At 39.9% G+C, this 16,104-nt stretch overlaps 1 protein-coding gene across 8 annotated transcripts in view; it reads right to left on the bottom strand.

The window, feature by feature from the left end:
* IFT81 (intraflagellar transport 81) overlaps positions 1-16,104 on the bottom strand; it is a 105,792-nt gene that overhangs the window by 20,527 nt on the left and 69,161 nt on the right. For all 8 annotated transcript variants that reach the window (XM_059895659.1, XM_059895662.1, XM_059895658.1 and 5 more), the window contains 2 exons: positions 7,115-7,243; positions 5,921-6,010 (listed from right to left, as the gene is read on the bottom strand). In XM_059895659.1, the coding sequence (XP_059751642.1) occupies positions 5,921-6,010; positions 7,115-7,243 (219 nt within the window). The remainder of the gene's footprint in view (positions 1-5,920; positions 6,011-7,114; positions 7,244-16,104) is intronic.

Raw genomic sequence — 16,104 nt, 5'->3', positions numbered from 1 at the left:
AGCCCGCAATTCACAACTACTGAGCCGGCGCTCCAAAACTACTGAAGCCCGCGCGCCTAGAGCCTGTGCTCCCCAACAAGAGAAGCCACTGCAATGAGAAGTCCGCGCACCGCAATGAAGAGTAGCCCCTGCTCGCCACAACTAGAGAAAGCCCGCGCACAGCAATGAAGACCCAACGCAGCCAAAAAAAAAAAAGAGAACTATACATGGATGTGGGAGATTAACACATGGAGCTAAGCAAAATGAGCATCAAGGACTCACCAACTGCACTGAATTCAAACATTTAAAAAAACTAAAAAGTTAATGAAAATGTGGGCAAGTTCTGTACTCTTAGATTTTTTAAATTATGGTAAAATATACATAAAATAAAAATTATCACTTAAACCATTTTTAAGTGTACAGTTCAGTGGCATTAAGTACCTTCACACTGCTGTGCAACCATCACCACCATCCATCTCCAGAACTCTTTTCATCTTCTAAAACTGAAACTCAGTACCCATTACTTTTCAACATGGCAGAAGACAGAGATGAAAATGCTTAGAGGACCTAGGGGCCCCTTGACTTGATGAGTGTGTTAAGAACTGGAGAGTTGTATTATTTGAGAATAGTAGTGAGACAGCTATATTTCTTTGTAATGGAAGAGGCAGGAAGTAGACATACAGAGAAATCTAGTTAAATTGTATAAAAATGAACTTCAGGTTCTGGTTACATTATTACAATAAATGACTTTTTTTCTAATTTATTTATTTATTTTTAATTTATTTTTGGCTGTGTTGGGTCTTCGTTGCTGAGCGCAGGCTTTCTCTAGTTGCAGCAAGCAGGGGCTACTCTGTTGCGGTGCGCAGGCTTCTCATTGCTGTGGCTTCTCTTGTTGTGGAGCACGGGCTCTAGGTGTGTGGGCTTCCGTAGTTGTGGCGCGTGGGCTCAGTAGTTGTGGCTCACGGGCTCTAGAGCACAGGCTCAGTAGTTGTGGTGCATGGGCTTAGTTGCTCTGCAGCATGTGGGAATCTCCCCGGACCAGGGCTCGAACCCCTGTCCCCTGCATTGGCAGGCAGATTCCTAACCATTGCGCCACCAGGGAAGTCCCTATAATAAATGACTTTACAGAATTAAAGATTTGGTATATGATTTTACTTAGAAAACAATTTAGTTGAAAAGCAATAGTATTCCTTCCTTTAAAACCATTTTTTAATAGTTAAAATGATAAATACCTTTTTAAAAAGTCTTTATGTATTAGTCATTGCTGTTGCAAAGCACCTTATATGTGTTATTTAATTTTACAACCACCCTATTAAGAAGGGACTAGTTTACAGGTGAGGAAACCGAAGTTTATAGAGATGAAGTCATCTACCCAAGGTTATCTAGGGTCTGCCTGATTCTCTAGCCCATGTTCTTAAATCATTCTATCCATACTGTCTCCCTATAATTAGCACAATTGGTACCCTCTGCTTTTCACCTGCTGACATTTAGGATAAAGCTTATCCTAAATCTATGTGACATATGCCCTAAATGGCCCAACATTGACAGATGGCACAGTTTAGTTTCATACATTAAATGGTTCTTTTATTGAACTAATAAATTATCAATATATTTCAAAAGAATTAACAAGTGTGGAGCAGAATGGCACAGTATAGAGGAAGAGGGCTTTGAACTCACAGAGACTGCAGTTTGAGTCCTTGTGCCAACAGTTAAGTCATCTTAAACAAGTTATTTGACTTCTCTAAGCCTCAATTTCCTTATCTAAGGACAATCTGAAAATATTTTATAATTGTGAATATTAAATGCATGAATGAGAAAGCATTAAGAGAACACTGTGAGGGCTCAATAATAATTATTTATATAATTCTGTAGAGATCTGCTTCTAGCTCTAGAAGATTCTTGCCACTTATATTTATACTTGATTTTTAAAATACTTTAAAAAATGTTCCGTTAATGAATTCCACAAATATTTATTGAACAACTACATTGTTCTAAACGTGGTTCTATAAACCAGACACTCACAACTCTGGTAGATATTACTGTAAGGACCTTAATAGCAAATTTTTTTTAACTCCAAAAATAGAGAATTCCCTGGTGGTCCAGTGGTTAGGACTCCGTGCTTTCACTGCCGAGGGTCCACCCAGGGTCGGGGAGCTAAGATCCCACAAGCTGCGTGTTGTGGCAAAAAAAAACTCCCAAACACAAAAAACAAAAATAAACTCTAAGTATACGAAGTAATTTCATTTGCATCATATAGTATTAAACCAAAACCCAAGAGGGTCTTTCCTGAAGTCTTCTCCGACTTCATCTAGTCTTACTCCATGCTCTTTTTGGTAACTGCACCTTCTCCTGAGCTGTGATCAAACATCACATCTAGGCAGATGATTACACACTTCAACTTGAGCCCCCATATCTTCTCCTGAACTCTTGCTAGATCTTAACTTTGAAGTGTCTATAAGAAATTCATCATTTCTCCTCTTCTTCGCCCACTGCTACCACCAAAACTAGCTCTTCCTCATCCCTAATCTGCACTGTTAGTGGTTTCAAACCTCAAAATTATTTTGCTATCTTCTGTTCCCTTGTCCATAATTAGTGTTCTTCCATATACCATTCAGATCTATTCCTTCTCATCCATTCCTTCCACCAACACTAGTTTGGGACCTCATTCCCTCTAACTTAGGCTATCAAAAGGCACTTGATGCCAATTTTATTTGTTGAGAAGAATAATTATAAAGACTATGGCAAACAAGGGAAATATATTAACTGAATAGAACCTTAAAGTAACTAAATGCAATGTATACTACCATTCCAACCATGTAGAAAAAGTATATATAAGAGGACAAGGATAAAATGCAAAGATGAACACTGTTCAGCTGTTAATAATAGGATAATCGGTGGTGTAGTAAAGATGTTAAGCAGCAGTCCCCAACCTTTTTGGCACCAGGGACCAGTTTCGAGGAAGACAATTTTTCCATGGACCAGGGCAGGGCGGGGGATGGTTCCGGCGGTAATGCCAGCGATGGGGAGCAATGGAGAGCGGCAGATGAAGCTTCATTCGCTTGTCTGCTGCTCACCTCCTTCTCTGTGGCCTGGTTCCTAACAGGCCACAGACCAGTAGCAGTCCACAGCCCGGGGGTTGGGGACCCCTGAAGTAAAGTACCCAAAGTACCCACAGCCTCTCCAGAAGGAAAATTCTCTAGGCAGCCATATTTAGTACCATATCACCCTCCTTTCTTCTGATCCTTACCCACAAGCATAGCCGGTTACACTAAGGATGGATCCTCGGTCTGACCTGAGGATAGCCAGTAATCTCTGAGGTAGTCTGGTGTGGAAAACTGCCCCCAAAAGAGAGGAGCTGCACCAGGAGTTTAAATTACAAAAGGCAGAGAAAACAGGGCAGTTATAGTGAAAACTTCAACATGTATGTAGAGAGAAAGGCTACAGTGTGAGATATGAACAATGAGGAGCCATAAGCGAGCTAAAGTTACAAGTATGCCAATCCAAAGAATGAGGAGAAACTAAAAGATGGAGAAAAGAAACATAGGCAGACATACAGCTGGTGGCAGGCACAGTGAGAAGCCAATACAGAGTGATTCACTGTGTCATGTTATTGGTGTAGTATGAGTATGAAGAACTTGGCTCTGCCATTTACCAGCTGTGTAACCTTGGGCAAGTCCTTTATCCCTCTGTGCCTTTATCTGCTCATTTGTGTAAAGGGTGGTTTATCTAACTGGGTGGTTACGAGGCCTGAATGAGTAATGTAACAGTACCTGGCACACAGAAAGCACTTGATAAATGCTATTACTATCACATTCATCATCATTATCCACAAGCTCCCGCTAAGGTTCCTGAAGCTTCGCTGAAGAAAAATGCTCGGGTAGAGAAGTATAGTACCTCTACCTGCTCCAGAGAGACTATAGTTCTGATCCTTGGATTTCCATAACAGCATATTTCCTTTAATGTTCTAAATATCCTTTCAATAAAACTCCTCATTTAAAATGTAAATGGACTTAATAAAAGAACTATGGGCATACCTTAGAGATATTGTGGGTTCTGCCCCAGACCACTGCAAAAAAGTGAATATTGCAATAAAGCGAATCACATGAATTTTTTGGTTTCCCAGTACATATAAAACTTATGTTTACACTATACTGTAGTCTATTAAGTGTGTAATAGCATTATGTCTAAAAATGTATATATTTTAAAATACTTTATTGCTAAAAAATGCTAACCACCATCTGAGTCTTCAGCAAGTCAATCTTTTTGCAACAGTAACATCAAAGATCACTGAGCGCAGATTACCATAACAAATATATAATAATGAAAAAGTTTGAAATATTGCAAGAATTACCAAAATGTGACACAGAGACATGAAGTAAGCAAATGTTGTTGGAAAAATGGCACCAATAGACTTACTTGACACAGGGTTGCTACAAACCTTTAATTTGTAAAAATGTAATAAAGTGAAGTATGCCTGTATTTACAGATTTATTTTACTATATTTTATTTTATTATATATTTTATTTTTACTATTAGGGAGAAATTTTACCATCACCAGAAATACACATAAGTGTTCCCTTTTGTCTGCAAGTTGCTGACTCAAGAAAAGCATTAGGAAAATCAATTCTTTAGAAAGTACCCATGAAAACAATCCTTGATGTCCTCAATCTGAAAACCCTGCTCAAAAATCTCCTTTCTGAAATCTTCCTTTCCTGACAATCATTTCATTTCCTTATTTCCTTCCCTTTTCCTTACCAGTTAAGTATAGATTCTGATTATATTTTTTCTATATTGTTCTTAGGTTGGGTTATCTTTTGTTTTTCCTAATTTCCTCATGTGTTTGTTCCATCTCACCTATGACAGTATGAACCCCAGAGAACAGGGACTTGTCTCTTCTATTTCTTTCGTGGCAGCAGGAGTGTATAATGAAATAAGCAGGAGATTTAAAATAAGATGCTAGAGATGCTAGAGTCAAGCCCCAACTCTCTCACTTCCTACTTCTCTCTTTGGATAAGTCACTCAACCTGTCTCAGACTCCATGGCATTTTCTATAAAAAGGAAACAATATCCATCAGATTCTAAAGTCCATGAGATTTCTCACTCTGCTTCTCTGACTCTGATGGATGGCATTCATGAAGAGTTTTATAGTTCCATCCTTAGGCACATGCAGTACAGCTCACATTCAAACCTAAAATTACTATGTGGAGAATGATAAAATAACAATTGTTAATGACAAACGGCGAAGGCCACCTGATCTGGATTTGTGGAGGGCATTTACCTTCTCACAGTTTATCTTTAGAGCAGTGGCTGGAGTTAGCTTCCAAGTAACTGTATTTCATCACTTAATCATAAGCCATCATGGTTTGCCCCCCACCCTGCTCCCCAGCAAAGCAAGTTCATTAATCTAACATTAACTTGTCAACGCTCGTTGGCAGACTCTGAACTTTTACCTGGCCACAGAAGAATGTGACTTCATAACTCTAACATGAGTATGATTTAAAGCAAAAATCTCATTTGGCTGCACTTGTGATTTTAGCTTAAGCTCCTTCCTCTCCTTCTCTCCCCCGCCCCTGCCAAAAATTTATGACAAAGCAAACAGCAAAAATTAAACAAAAACTGTTATAGGTCACATTATTATTCTCTTTTGCAGAATCATATAAAAAATAATAATTTATTTCCAGAAATTACCCAAGTAAACTATTTGGGATTCTAACTAATACATCTGAACAAGAGAGAGTATTAAAAGTATCACAAAATTACCACCTAGGGGGGTGGGACAGGGAGGGTGGCGGGGAGACGCAGAAGAAAGAGATATGGGGATATATGTATATGTATAGCTGATTCACTTTGTTATAAAGTAGAAACTAACACACCATTGTAAAGCAATTATACTCCAATAAAGATGTTAAAAAAAAAGTATCACAAAATTAAATTCACTTACTTGACATTTCTGACGCAATTGTCGTAGTTCTTTTATAACTGGAGCTAGAGCTGATTTCTTTTCAGATACCAGAGAATTTAGTCTTTTCACCTGTCATTTAAACAAAATATATGACATCTAAGAAAAGAATTCAAAAGAACAAAACTACTATAAAGATATTTATTGAAGTGTTATATATGAGTGAAAAAAAACTATAAATTACTTCAATGCCAAACAATGGGGAAGTCATTTAGTAAGTATTGATTCCTCAATAAGAAGGAATATCATTTAACTGTTCAAAATGTCAATTATTAACACTGCAAACCATTATGGGAAAATATTTACAATCTAGCACTGAATAACTAAAACAAATTACAAAGTTGCCTTTATACAGCTTTGTATTATGTAAAAAGTATATAATTATGTAGGTTATATAAAATACACATAAACATAGATGAAGTGATATTCAAAATACTTAATAACCCAAAAGGCATAAGTAATGACCAATCAGAATGGACACCAGCCACAGAGATGAACAGGGTCTTGGAGGCCTCTGCTGTACTAAATGTTCATCTTTATAGGAGTTAGAATGTGGTGAAATCCAGAGGGTTCTGGGACCAATGTGGACAAGACAGGTGGAGGTGGGTACTCTGAGAGTTTGGGGCAGCAGCTATTTACCAGTAAGTAGTGAAAGATTTCAACATTTTAATGCCTGATGAAGCTGTATCCGTGCATTCTGGCTGAATAGCAGTCCTGAATACAGAAAGATACTAAGGACATACACAAAAATAATTGTATTAATTTAAGTAGCATGATTTGGGAAAACTTGTTTTTTATCTTAAATATTTCTTTAATACTATGTAACTTTTTTTTTTTTGGCCGAGCTGTGCAACATGCGGGATCTTAGTTCCCTGACCAAGGACCGAACCCGTGCCTCCTTCAATGGAAGCACAGAGCCCTAACCATTAGACTGCCAGGTAATTCCCAATGCTATGTAACTTTTACACACTTCAAAAACCACAACGTTGAACAACCTCTTTACAACCTCGTTAGAATGGAAAATTCAAAAGAGAGTGATAAAGACAGATGAAAGAATGTAAAGAAAACAATGTGCAGAAATGAAAATTTGAATGTTTCACTGAAAACAGAACACAAAAATATCTGCCTCAGAGGTAGACAATAAAACAAATAAACAAACAAAGCCTGTGTAATCACCATTTCAGACATGTCATCCAGTGTTCGTCCTTTCATTTCATCAACTTCACTCTTCAGGGCGGATACTCTTTCTAGCTCTTCTTGGGTGTAACTATATCCAGATATACCCTTTTTCTCCTCAATAGTTTGCTAAAAGTAAAGAATAAAAGTAGGTGTAAAAAATGGGGTCCACAAAATGGGTGTCAAAACCTTGATGATTCCATAAGAAGTATATAGATTTAATAGGTAACAATAAAATCGTAAATAAAATAAAGTAGTTTAGAATCCTAAAGAACAATCTTTATTGACTTCAACAATAATTACGTTCCTTTACATGTTATAAACTTATACTAAGTTTTACTATGGTATCTTCAGGTGCATAGGAAGTAATTATAATTTTAGACTTTAGAATAATGCTATGTAGTTGGCACAGAATCTAAAACATAGGATGCACTCACTAAATATTTGGTGAATGAATGAATTCTCAAGTGATCAACTGTACATATTTGCTCACTCATCCAATATTTATTATATACCTTAATGTGCCAAGTACAGTTCTATGCACCAGATATGCTGCAGTGAACAAAACAGAGCTAACTTCTAGTGAGAGTAAACGGGCAATAGGTAAACAAGTAAAATACATATAGTGTGAGGTAAGAGTGGAGTTGGAATCTTAAAAAACAGGGTGGTTAGAGAAGGTCTTCCTGAGAAGATGACACCTAGTAAAGTCCTAGAGGAAGAGAGGGAGCAAGCCAAAGATACCCAGGGGATCAGCAAGTGCAAAAGACATGAGGTAGGAGCATACCTGACCTTTTCAAGAAATAGCTAGATGGGAGTGAGAATGAGGTGGAGGTTGGGGAGGGATCATACAGGACTCAGCTGGTTTGCTGCAATAGTCTCAGCTTACATCTATTGTCTTTTGCATTCTCAAAAGTGTCCTAGTTTAGATGATAAATTATATCGTTATCTTATGTTTTAGGCTAGTGAAAGAGCTTGGACTTATTTTAAATGAAATGGGAGGCTTGTTGGAAGATTCAGAGTAAAGGAATTTTTTTTTTTTGGCCGCACCATGTGGCATGTGGGATCTTAGCTCCTCAACCAGGAATCGAACCTGTGCTCTCTGCATTGGAAGTGCGGAGTCTTAACTACTGGACCGCCAGGGAAGTCCCCAGAGTAAAGGAATTTTTAAATGAAAACTTTAACATCTGTGCTGAGATCAAACGATAGAGGGGCAAGGGTAGGGGCAGAGAAGCCAGTTAGAAGACTATTCCAATAATTCAAGTTAGAGATGATGGTAGCATGAATCAGGTGGGGGCAGCAGAGGTGATGAGAAATGGTTCTGTATATATTTTGAAGATAGATCCAACAAGATATTATGACAGGTTAGATGTAGGGTGTGAGGGAAAGTGAGGGGTAAAGAATGACTCCAAGGTTTTCAGCCTGAAGAACTGAGAGGATGGAGCGCCCATTTGTTGAGATGAGGAGGACTTGGGAGGAACAGGTGAGGGAGTAGTAAAGATCAGAAGTTTAGTTTTGGATGTGTTAAAAATCTGAAATCTCTAGTAGAAATCCAAGAGAGTTCAAGATGTTACATACACAAGACTGGAATCTGAGAAGCAATCTAGGCTGGAGATTCAAATTTGTGAGTTGTCTGCATAGACAATGTCTTTAAAGTCATAAGAGAATAAGATCACCATGGGAGTGATGGTAGAGAAGAGATCCAAGGCCTAAGCCTGGGGAACTCAAATATCTAGGCTTTGGAGAAATGAGAAGAAATCCGCCATGGAGTAGGAACAGGAGTGTTAGTAAGGGAAAAACAAGGAGAGTGCAGTGTGCTAGAAGACAAGCAAAGAAAAATTTTACAGGAAGAGGGAGTTATGAACTATGTCAAACACTGCCAATAGGAAGATAACTAAAATGAATCTTTATGGACTAATCTCAGGGTATTTTCCGTGGATACTGTGGGTGCTCTGCCCTGATCTGCTTATTGTGTCAGTGTACCCATCCCCTAGCTGTTGTGAGAGTCGGTATTTTGATGGTTTACAGCTGTCCCTTCTTCAAAGTGTACCCTTGGTTGAACAGGAACTGTATCACACCACTCTTGGGTGGTAGTAAGAGGGTCCATAGCAAATTACTGACTGACACAGGGGTCCAAAGGGGTAGCCCTCTTGCCTAAAGATGAGACCAACTTTGTGATGCAATTTATGCTCCAGAGCTCCTTATGCAATCAGAATGAAACTGGACTCCAAATGAATCCACTTTTTCCTCCTGCTTCATCCTGTTTCCTTTACTTCTTTTTTCCTAAGAGCACTCACTGAATTAATCATATGGGGAGGAATAAGAATTCTTGTTTCAGGTTCTGCTTCTAGAGAACCTGACCAAACTACAAGGATGGGCTTCTAGGGTAGGATCACTCACCGGGTGAATGGAACTGAGAGCCCTATCATTGGGGGCAAGCAGAGTATCGTTAGTCCTAGGCATGTTATAGCAGTACAATTGCTAAGACTGGTGAACTAGGGCAGAATATAGGTGGAAGGGATTATGGTGGGCATGACAATGGATGGCTTGAATCTCCTTCAAGAGAGTTTGCTGAGAGGAACAAAGTTGACTGACAGGCATAACTGCTGCCCCTCTGGATCCACCATCACGTTCACACCAAGGCCATGCTTCCCCCAGGCTGTTCCCAGCCAGAGGCTGACCCATTCCTGTCTGACAGGGAACTCCTCTAATTGGTGACTGGCTCAGGAACTCCCCATCATCCCAACCAAAACTTCCTTAAAACTGTGCTTACAGCCTAAGGCTCTTCCTCTCCAATCCTCCTTCCTTCTTCTTCCTTCACAGAAGAGCCTAAAGGCATTTAGAGCCTAAAGGCTTTCCCTGCCGTCTGCTGCTCAATTCCCTTTGCCCTTCACAAAGGCTTCCTCCAATAAATCTCTTGTACATCTAATCCAATCTGGGCGTATGCTTCTTGGAGGACCTGAACTATCACAGGAACATACTAGCTGGTACAGTGTTGCTGGTGTCCGAGAAGCGTGAAGAAATAGTAACTATAAGGACTATGAAATTGGGGTGGCTGTTGCTAAGCTCAAATGACAGGCTCAAATCCATTAATCAGTAATTTAAAGCAAAGTGATAAGTCAGAGAACCTCCTTAGGAGCTTTAAAGAAACCCTCATTTCCTGTGGCTACGGGGCAGAGAGAGCTGAAAACCACGGACAGGACTTAAATTGTAAGACTGGCAAAACTTCAGAGAAGGCTGAATATATCCTATGTCAAAGTCAGGGCTCTGATAGGGAAGGGAAAGGGTGCTGAGTCTGAAATGGGGATAACTGGATAGGCTCACTTGAGAACCTTAAAACCCCAGATTATCTTTTATCTTCTGGGCAGTGGCAAACGGCTTAGCTTGTTGGTCAGGGGCCTGGAGGAAGCAAGATAGCAAGACTGAATGACTGGGGACAAGGAGGTCTCGGGAAGAGGCATCTGGATGGAGTTATAAGAGTTAACACTAAGTGTGAAGATCTCTTCATCACATGTATATGGCCACTGGACAATGTCCACAGCAGAAGAGGCACTCAGCAGCCGAGTGGAAAGGATGATTTGGCCTTTCCAAAAAGGCCAAAAAAGGCTGACAGTAGATGTCAGCCAGCCTCTGTCATTGGCCACCCAGTGTGTGGACAATGGGCTCATGAACAGAATGGCTATGTTGGCAGAGATGGAGGCTAAGTATGGACCAAATAACATGGGCTCTCTCACTAATGCTCATCTAGCTAATGCTACTGCCAAGTGTCTGAGCTGGCAGCAACAGAGACCAATCCTGAGTTCTGGGTATGGAATCATCCCTTGAGGAAACTGATCATCTCCTTAGTGGCAATTTGATAACACCAGATTCTTTCTACCTTGAAAAGAACAACACTTCATCCTGAATGAGACTGACCCATATTCTGGGTAAGGGTTTGCTTTTCTTGCCCACAGTGCTTTAGGCAGCACCACTATCCAAAGGCTCAGAATGTCTGGTCTACTAATGTGGAATCCCTCATAATATCACCTGAGACCAAGGGACCTACTTTATGGCAAAGTAGGTATGGTGATGGGAACATGACCACAGGATTCAGTCACTGTACCACACACCATCCAGAAAGCTAATGGCCTGACTGAATAGTGGAAGGGCCCTATGAACGTACAGCTAAGGTACCAGCTTGGAACTGATGGCCTGTGAAGATAAGTTCTATTCTTCATGATGGAGTGTATATCTTAAACCAATGTCCATTACATGGTGTTGTGTTCCAAATAGATCCAAAGACCCAAAAATACATGGGTCTTGGAACCATGAGACGAAAGTATGAGTGTTATCACTCACCAGAATTCCCACTCATCCACAGGGAATTATGCTTCCCTTCTTGACAACTTTAGGCTCTGTGGGTATAAATGTTCTGGTTTCCATAAGGCACATGATTCCACCAGAAGGCACATTGAGAGGCCCTTTAAACTTCATGCTCTGCCTACCATCTTGTCACTTGGGCTCGTCATGCCCACAGACCAGCAGGCAAAGAAAAGAGCGATTTATTGGCAGAACATGTTAAGGATATACAGATGCTGCTATATAATGAGGGACAGATAGGAATAAGTTTGGCATTCAGGTGATCCATTAGGGCATATCTTGGTACTCTCATGCCCAGTTTTAACACTAAATGGGTAAGTTTAGCAACCACAGCCTGATAAGGGCATTGTACTAGAATCTCATACCTCTTAAGGATGAGGGACTGAGTCATCCCACCAAGTAAGTCATCCAGCAGTCCCAACCTTTTCGGCACCAGGGACCGGGTTCGCGGAAGACAATTTTTCCACAGACGGCAGAGGGTGGGGATGGGGGGGATGGCTCAGGAGGTAATGCCAGTGACGGGGAGCAGCAGATGAAGCTTCGCTGGCTCGCCCACCGCTGACCTTCTGCTGTGTGGCCCAGTTCCTAACAGCCTGCAGACCAGTACCGGTCCATGGCCTGGGAGTTGGGGACCCCCGATAGACCACTGGAGGTGTTAGCCAAATGTGTGGGGAATCTAGGATGGATGGTAGAGGAAGGAGATATTGAGTATCAATTATGTCCTTGGGATCAAATGAAGCAAAGAGAGTTTTAATTTGTCCTCCTAACCCTCCTGTTTTCCTAGAAATTTTGACCAACTGTAATCCTGTATAAACTATACCAGAATGGAGTGACTTTAATGTGAGAAACAAGTAGATCTCAGTAGTACAAGGGGTGGCTTATAGTGGATGTTGTTGGTGCTCTACTCAAACCTCATCTGCAAGCTGCAATGAGAGTTGACTGCTAATGGCTCACAGATGCCCCCTTCTCCAGAACATGCCCTTAGCCCAAGGGGGGCTGCCTCATCTAGGAGGTTATACCATGCCATAGCCAATGACTGACTGATAAGGGAGTATAAAAGGCCAGCCCCCTTGCCTCAAGGTGGAATCAACTCCATGGTGCAATGTGTGCTCCAAAGTTCCTCATGGAATCAAAATGAAGCTGTTTTCAGTCGGGAATACATCCTTGCTTGGCTTTTTTCTGCTGCTCCATCTGTTTCCCTCATTCTCCTTCTTCTGAAGGTACTCCCTCCCTCAGTAAATCACTTGCACCAAGTACTCCCCTCTCAGGCTCTGCTTCTAAGGAACCCAGCTTAAGAAAAGATGTAAAGCAGGGGCTTCCCTGGTGGCACAGTGGTTGAGAATCTGCCTGCCAATGCAGGTGACACAGGTTCGAGCCCTGGTCTGGGAAGATCCCACATGCCGCAGAGCAACTGGGCCCATGAGCCACAATTACTGAGCCTGCGCGTCTGGAGCCTGTGCTCTGCAACAAGAGAGGCCGCGATAGTGAGAGGCCCGTGCACCGCGATGAAGAGTGGCCCCCGCTTGCCACAACTAGAGAAAGCCCTTGCACAGAAACAAAGACCCAACACAGCCATAAATAAATAAAAATAAATTTTAAAAAAGCAACAAAAAAAAGAAAAGATGTAAAGCAAAAACTGATGGAACTAAAAGGATAAAGATCAGAGATATTTTAAAACATCTTTTTCAATAACTGATGGAATAAGCAGATGAAAATATAAATAGAAACATGAATACATGGAGGCTAAATGATACACTACTTGATAACCAAGAGATCACTGAAGAAATCAAAAAGGAAGTCAAAAAATACCTAGAAATACATGACAATAGAAACACGACAACCCAAAACCTATGGGATGCAGCAAAAGCAGTTCTAAGAGGGAAGTTTATAGCAATACAATCCTACCTCAAGAAACAAGAAACATCTCAAATAAACAACCTAACCTTACACCTAAAGCAAATAGAGAAAGAAGAACAAAAAAACCCCCAAGGTTAGCAGAAGGAAAGAAATCATAAATATCAGATAAGAAATAAATGAAAAAGAAATGAAGGAAACAATAGCAAAGATCAATAAAACTAAAAGCTGGTCCTTTGAGAAGATAAACAAAATTGATAAACCATTAGCCAGACTCATCAAGAAAAAAAGGGAGAAAACTCGAATCAATAGAATTAGAAATGAAAAAGGAGAAGTAACAATTGACACTGCAGAAATACAAAGGTTCATGAGAGATTACTACAAGCAACTATATGCCAATAAAATGGACAACCTGGAGGAAATGGACAAATTCTTAGAAAAGCAAAACCTTCCAAGATTGAACCAGGAAGAAATAGAAAATATAAACAGACCAATCACAAGCACTGAAACTGAGACTGTGATTAAAAATCTTCCAACAAACAAAAGCCCAGGACCAGACGGCTTCACAGGCGAATTCTATCAAACATTTAGAAGAGCTAACACCTATCCTTCTCAAACTCTTCCAAAATATAGCAGAGGGAGGAACACTCCCAAACTCATTCTATGAGGCCACCATCAACCTGATACCAAAACTAGACAAAGATGTCACAAAGAAAGAAAACTACAGGCCAGTATCACTGATGAACACAGATGCAAAATCCTCAACAAAATACTAGCAAACAGAATCCAACAGCACATTAAAAGGATCAAACACCATGACCAAGTGGGGTTTATCCCAGGAATGCAAGGATTCTTCAATATAAGCAAATCAATCAATGTGATACACCATATTAACAAGTTGAAGGATAAAAACCATATGATCATCTCAATAGATGCAGAAAAAGCTTTTGACAAAATTCAACACCCATTTATGATAAAAACCCTCCAGAAAGTAGGCATAGAGGGAACTTATCTCAACATAATAAAGGCCATATATGACAAACCCACAGCCAACATCATTCTCAATGGTGGAAAACTGAAACTATTTCCACTAAGATCAGGAACAAGACAAGGTTGCCCACTCTCACCACTATTATTCAACATAGTTTTGGAAGTTTTAGCCACAGCAATCAGAGAAGAAAAAGAAATAAAAGGAATCCAAATCAGAAAAGAAGAAGTAAAGCTGTCACTGTTTGCAGATGACATGATACTATACAGAGAGAATCCTAAAGACGCTACCAGAAAACTACTAGAGCTAATCAATGAATTTGGTAAAGTAGAAGGATACAAAATTAATGCACAGGAATCTCTTGCATTCTTACTCACTAATGATGAAAAATCTGAAAGAGAAATTAAGGAAACACTCCCATTTACCATTGCAACAAAAAGAACAAAATACCTAGGAATAAACCTACCTAGGGAGACAAAAGACCTGTATGCAGAAAACTATAAGACACTGATGAAAGAAATTAAAGATGATACCAACAGATGGAGAGATACACCATGTTCTTGGATTGGAAGAATCAACATTGTGAAAGTGACTATACTACCCAAAGCAATCTACAGATTCAATGCAATCCCTATCAAACTACCAATGGCATTTTTCACAGAACTACAACAAAAAAATTTCACAATCTGTATGGAAAGAAAAAGACCCCGAATAGCCAAAGCAATCTTGAGAAAGAAAAACGGCGCTGGAGGAATCAGGCTCCCTGACTTCAGACTATACTACAAAGCTACAGTAATCAAGACAGTATGGTACTGGCACAAAAACAGAAATATAGATCAATGGAACAGGATAGAAAGCCCAGAGATAAACCCACACACATATGGTCACCTTATTTTTGATAAAGGAGGCAAGAATACACAATGGAGAAAAGACAGCCTCTTCAATAAGTGGTGCTGGGAAAACTGGACAGATACATGTAAAAGTATGAAATTAGAACACTCCCTGACACCATGCACAAAAATAAACTCAAAATGGATTAAAGACCAAAATGTAAGGCCAGACACTATAAAACTCCTAGAGGAAAACATAGGCAGAACACTCTATGACATAAATCACAGCAAGATCCTTTTTGACCCACCTCCTAGAGAAATGAAAATAAAAACAAAAGTAAACAAATGGGACCTAATGAAACTTAAAAGCTTTTGCACAGCAAAGGAAACCATAAACAAGACGAAAAGACAACCCTCAGAAAGGGAGAAAATATTTGCAAATGAAGCAACTGACAAAGGATTAATCTCCAAAATTTACAAGCAGCTCATGCAGCTCAATATCAAAAAGACAAACAACCCAATCCAAAAATGGGTAGAAGACCTAAATAGACATTTCTCCAAAGAAGATATACAGATAGCCAACAAACACGTGAAAGAATGCTCAACATCACTAATCATTAGAGAAATGCAAATCAAAACTACAATGAGGTATCACCTCACACCAGTCAGAATGGCCATCATCAAAAAATCTAGAAACAATAAATGCTTGAGAGGGTGTGGAGAAAAGGGAGCCCTCTTGCACTGTTGGTGGGAATGTAAATTGATACAGCCACTATGGAGAACAGTATGGAGGTGCCTTAAAAAACTAAAAATAGAACTACCATACGACCCAGAAATCCGACTACTGGGCATATACCCTGAGAAAACTATAATTCAAAAAGAGTCATGAACCAGAATGCTCATTGCAGCTTTATTTACAATAGCCAGGACATGGAAGCAACCTAAGTACACATTGACAGATG

The sequence above is a fragment of the Balaenoptera ricei genome, chromosome 14, assembly GCF_028023285.1.
Source record: "Balaenoptera ricei isolate mBalRic1 chromosome 14, mBalRic1.hap2, whole genome shotgun sequence".
Lineage (NCBI taxonomy): Eukaryota > Metazoa > Chordata > Mammalia > Artiodactyla > Balaenopteridae > Balaenoptera > Balaenoptera ricei.
This window is presented reverse-complemented; position numbering and strand designations above follow the sequence as displayed.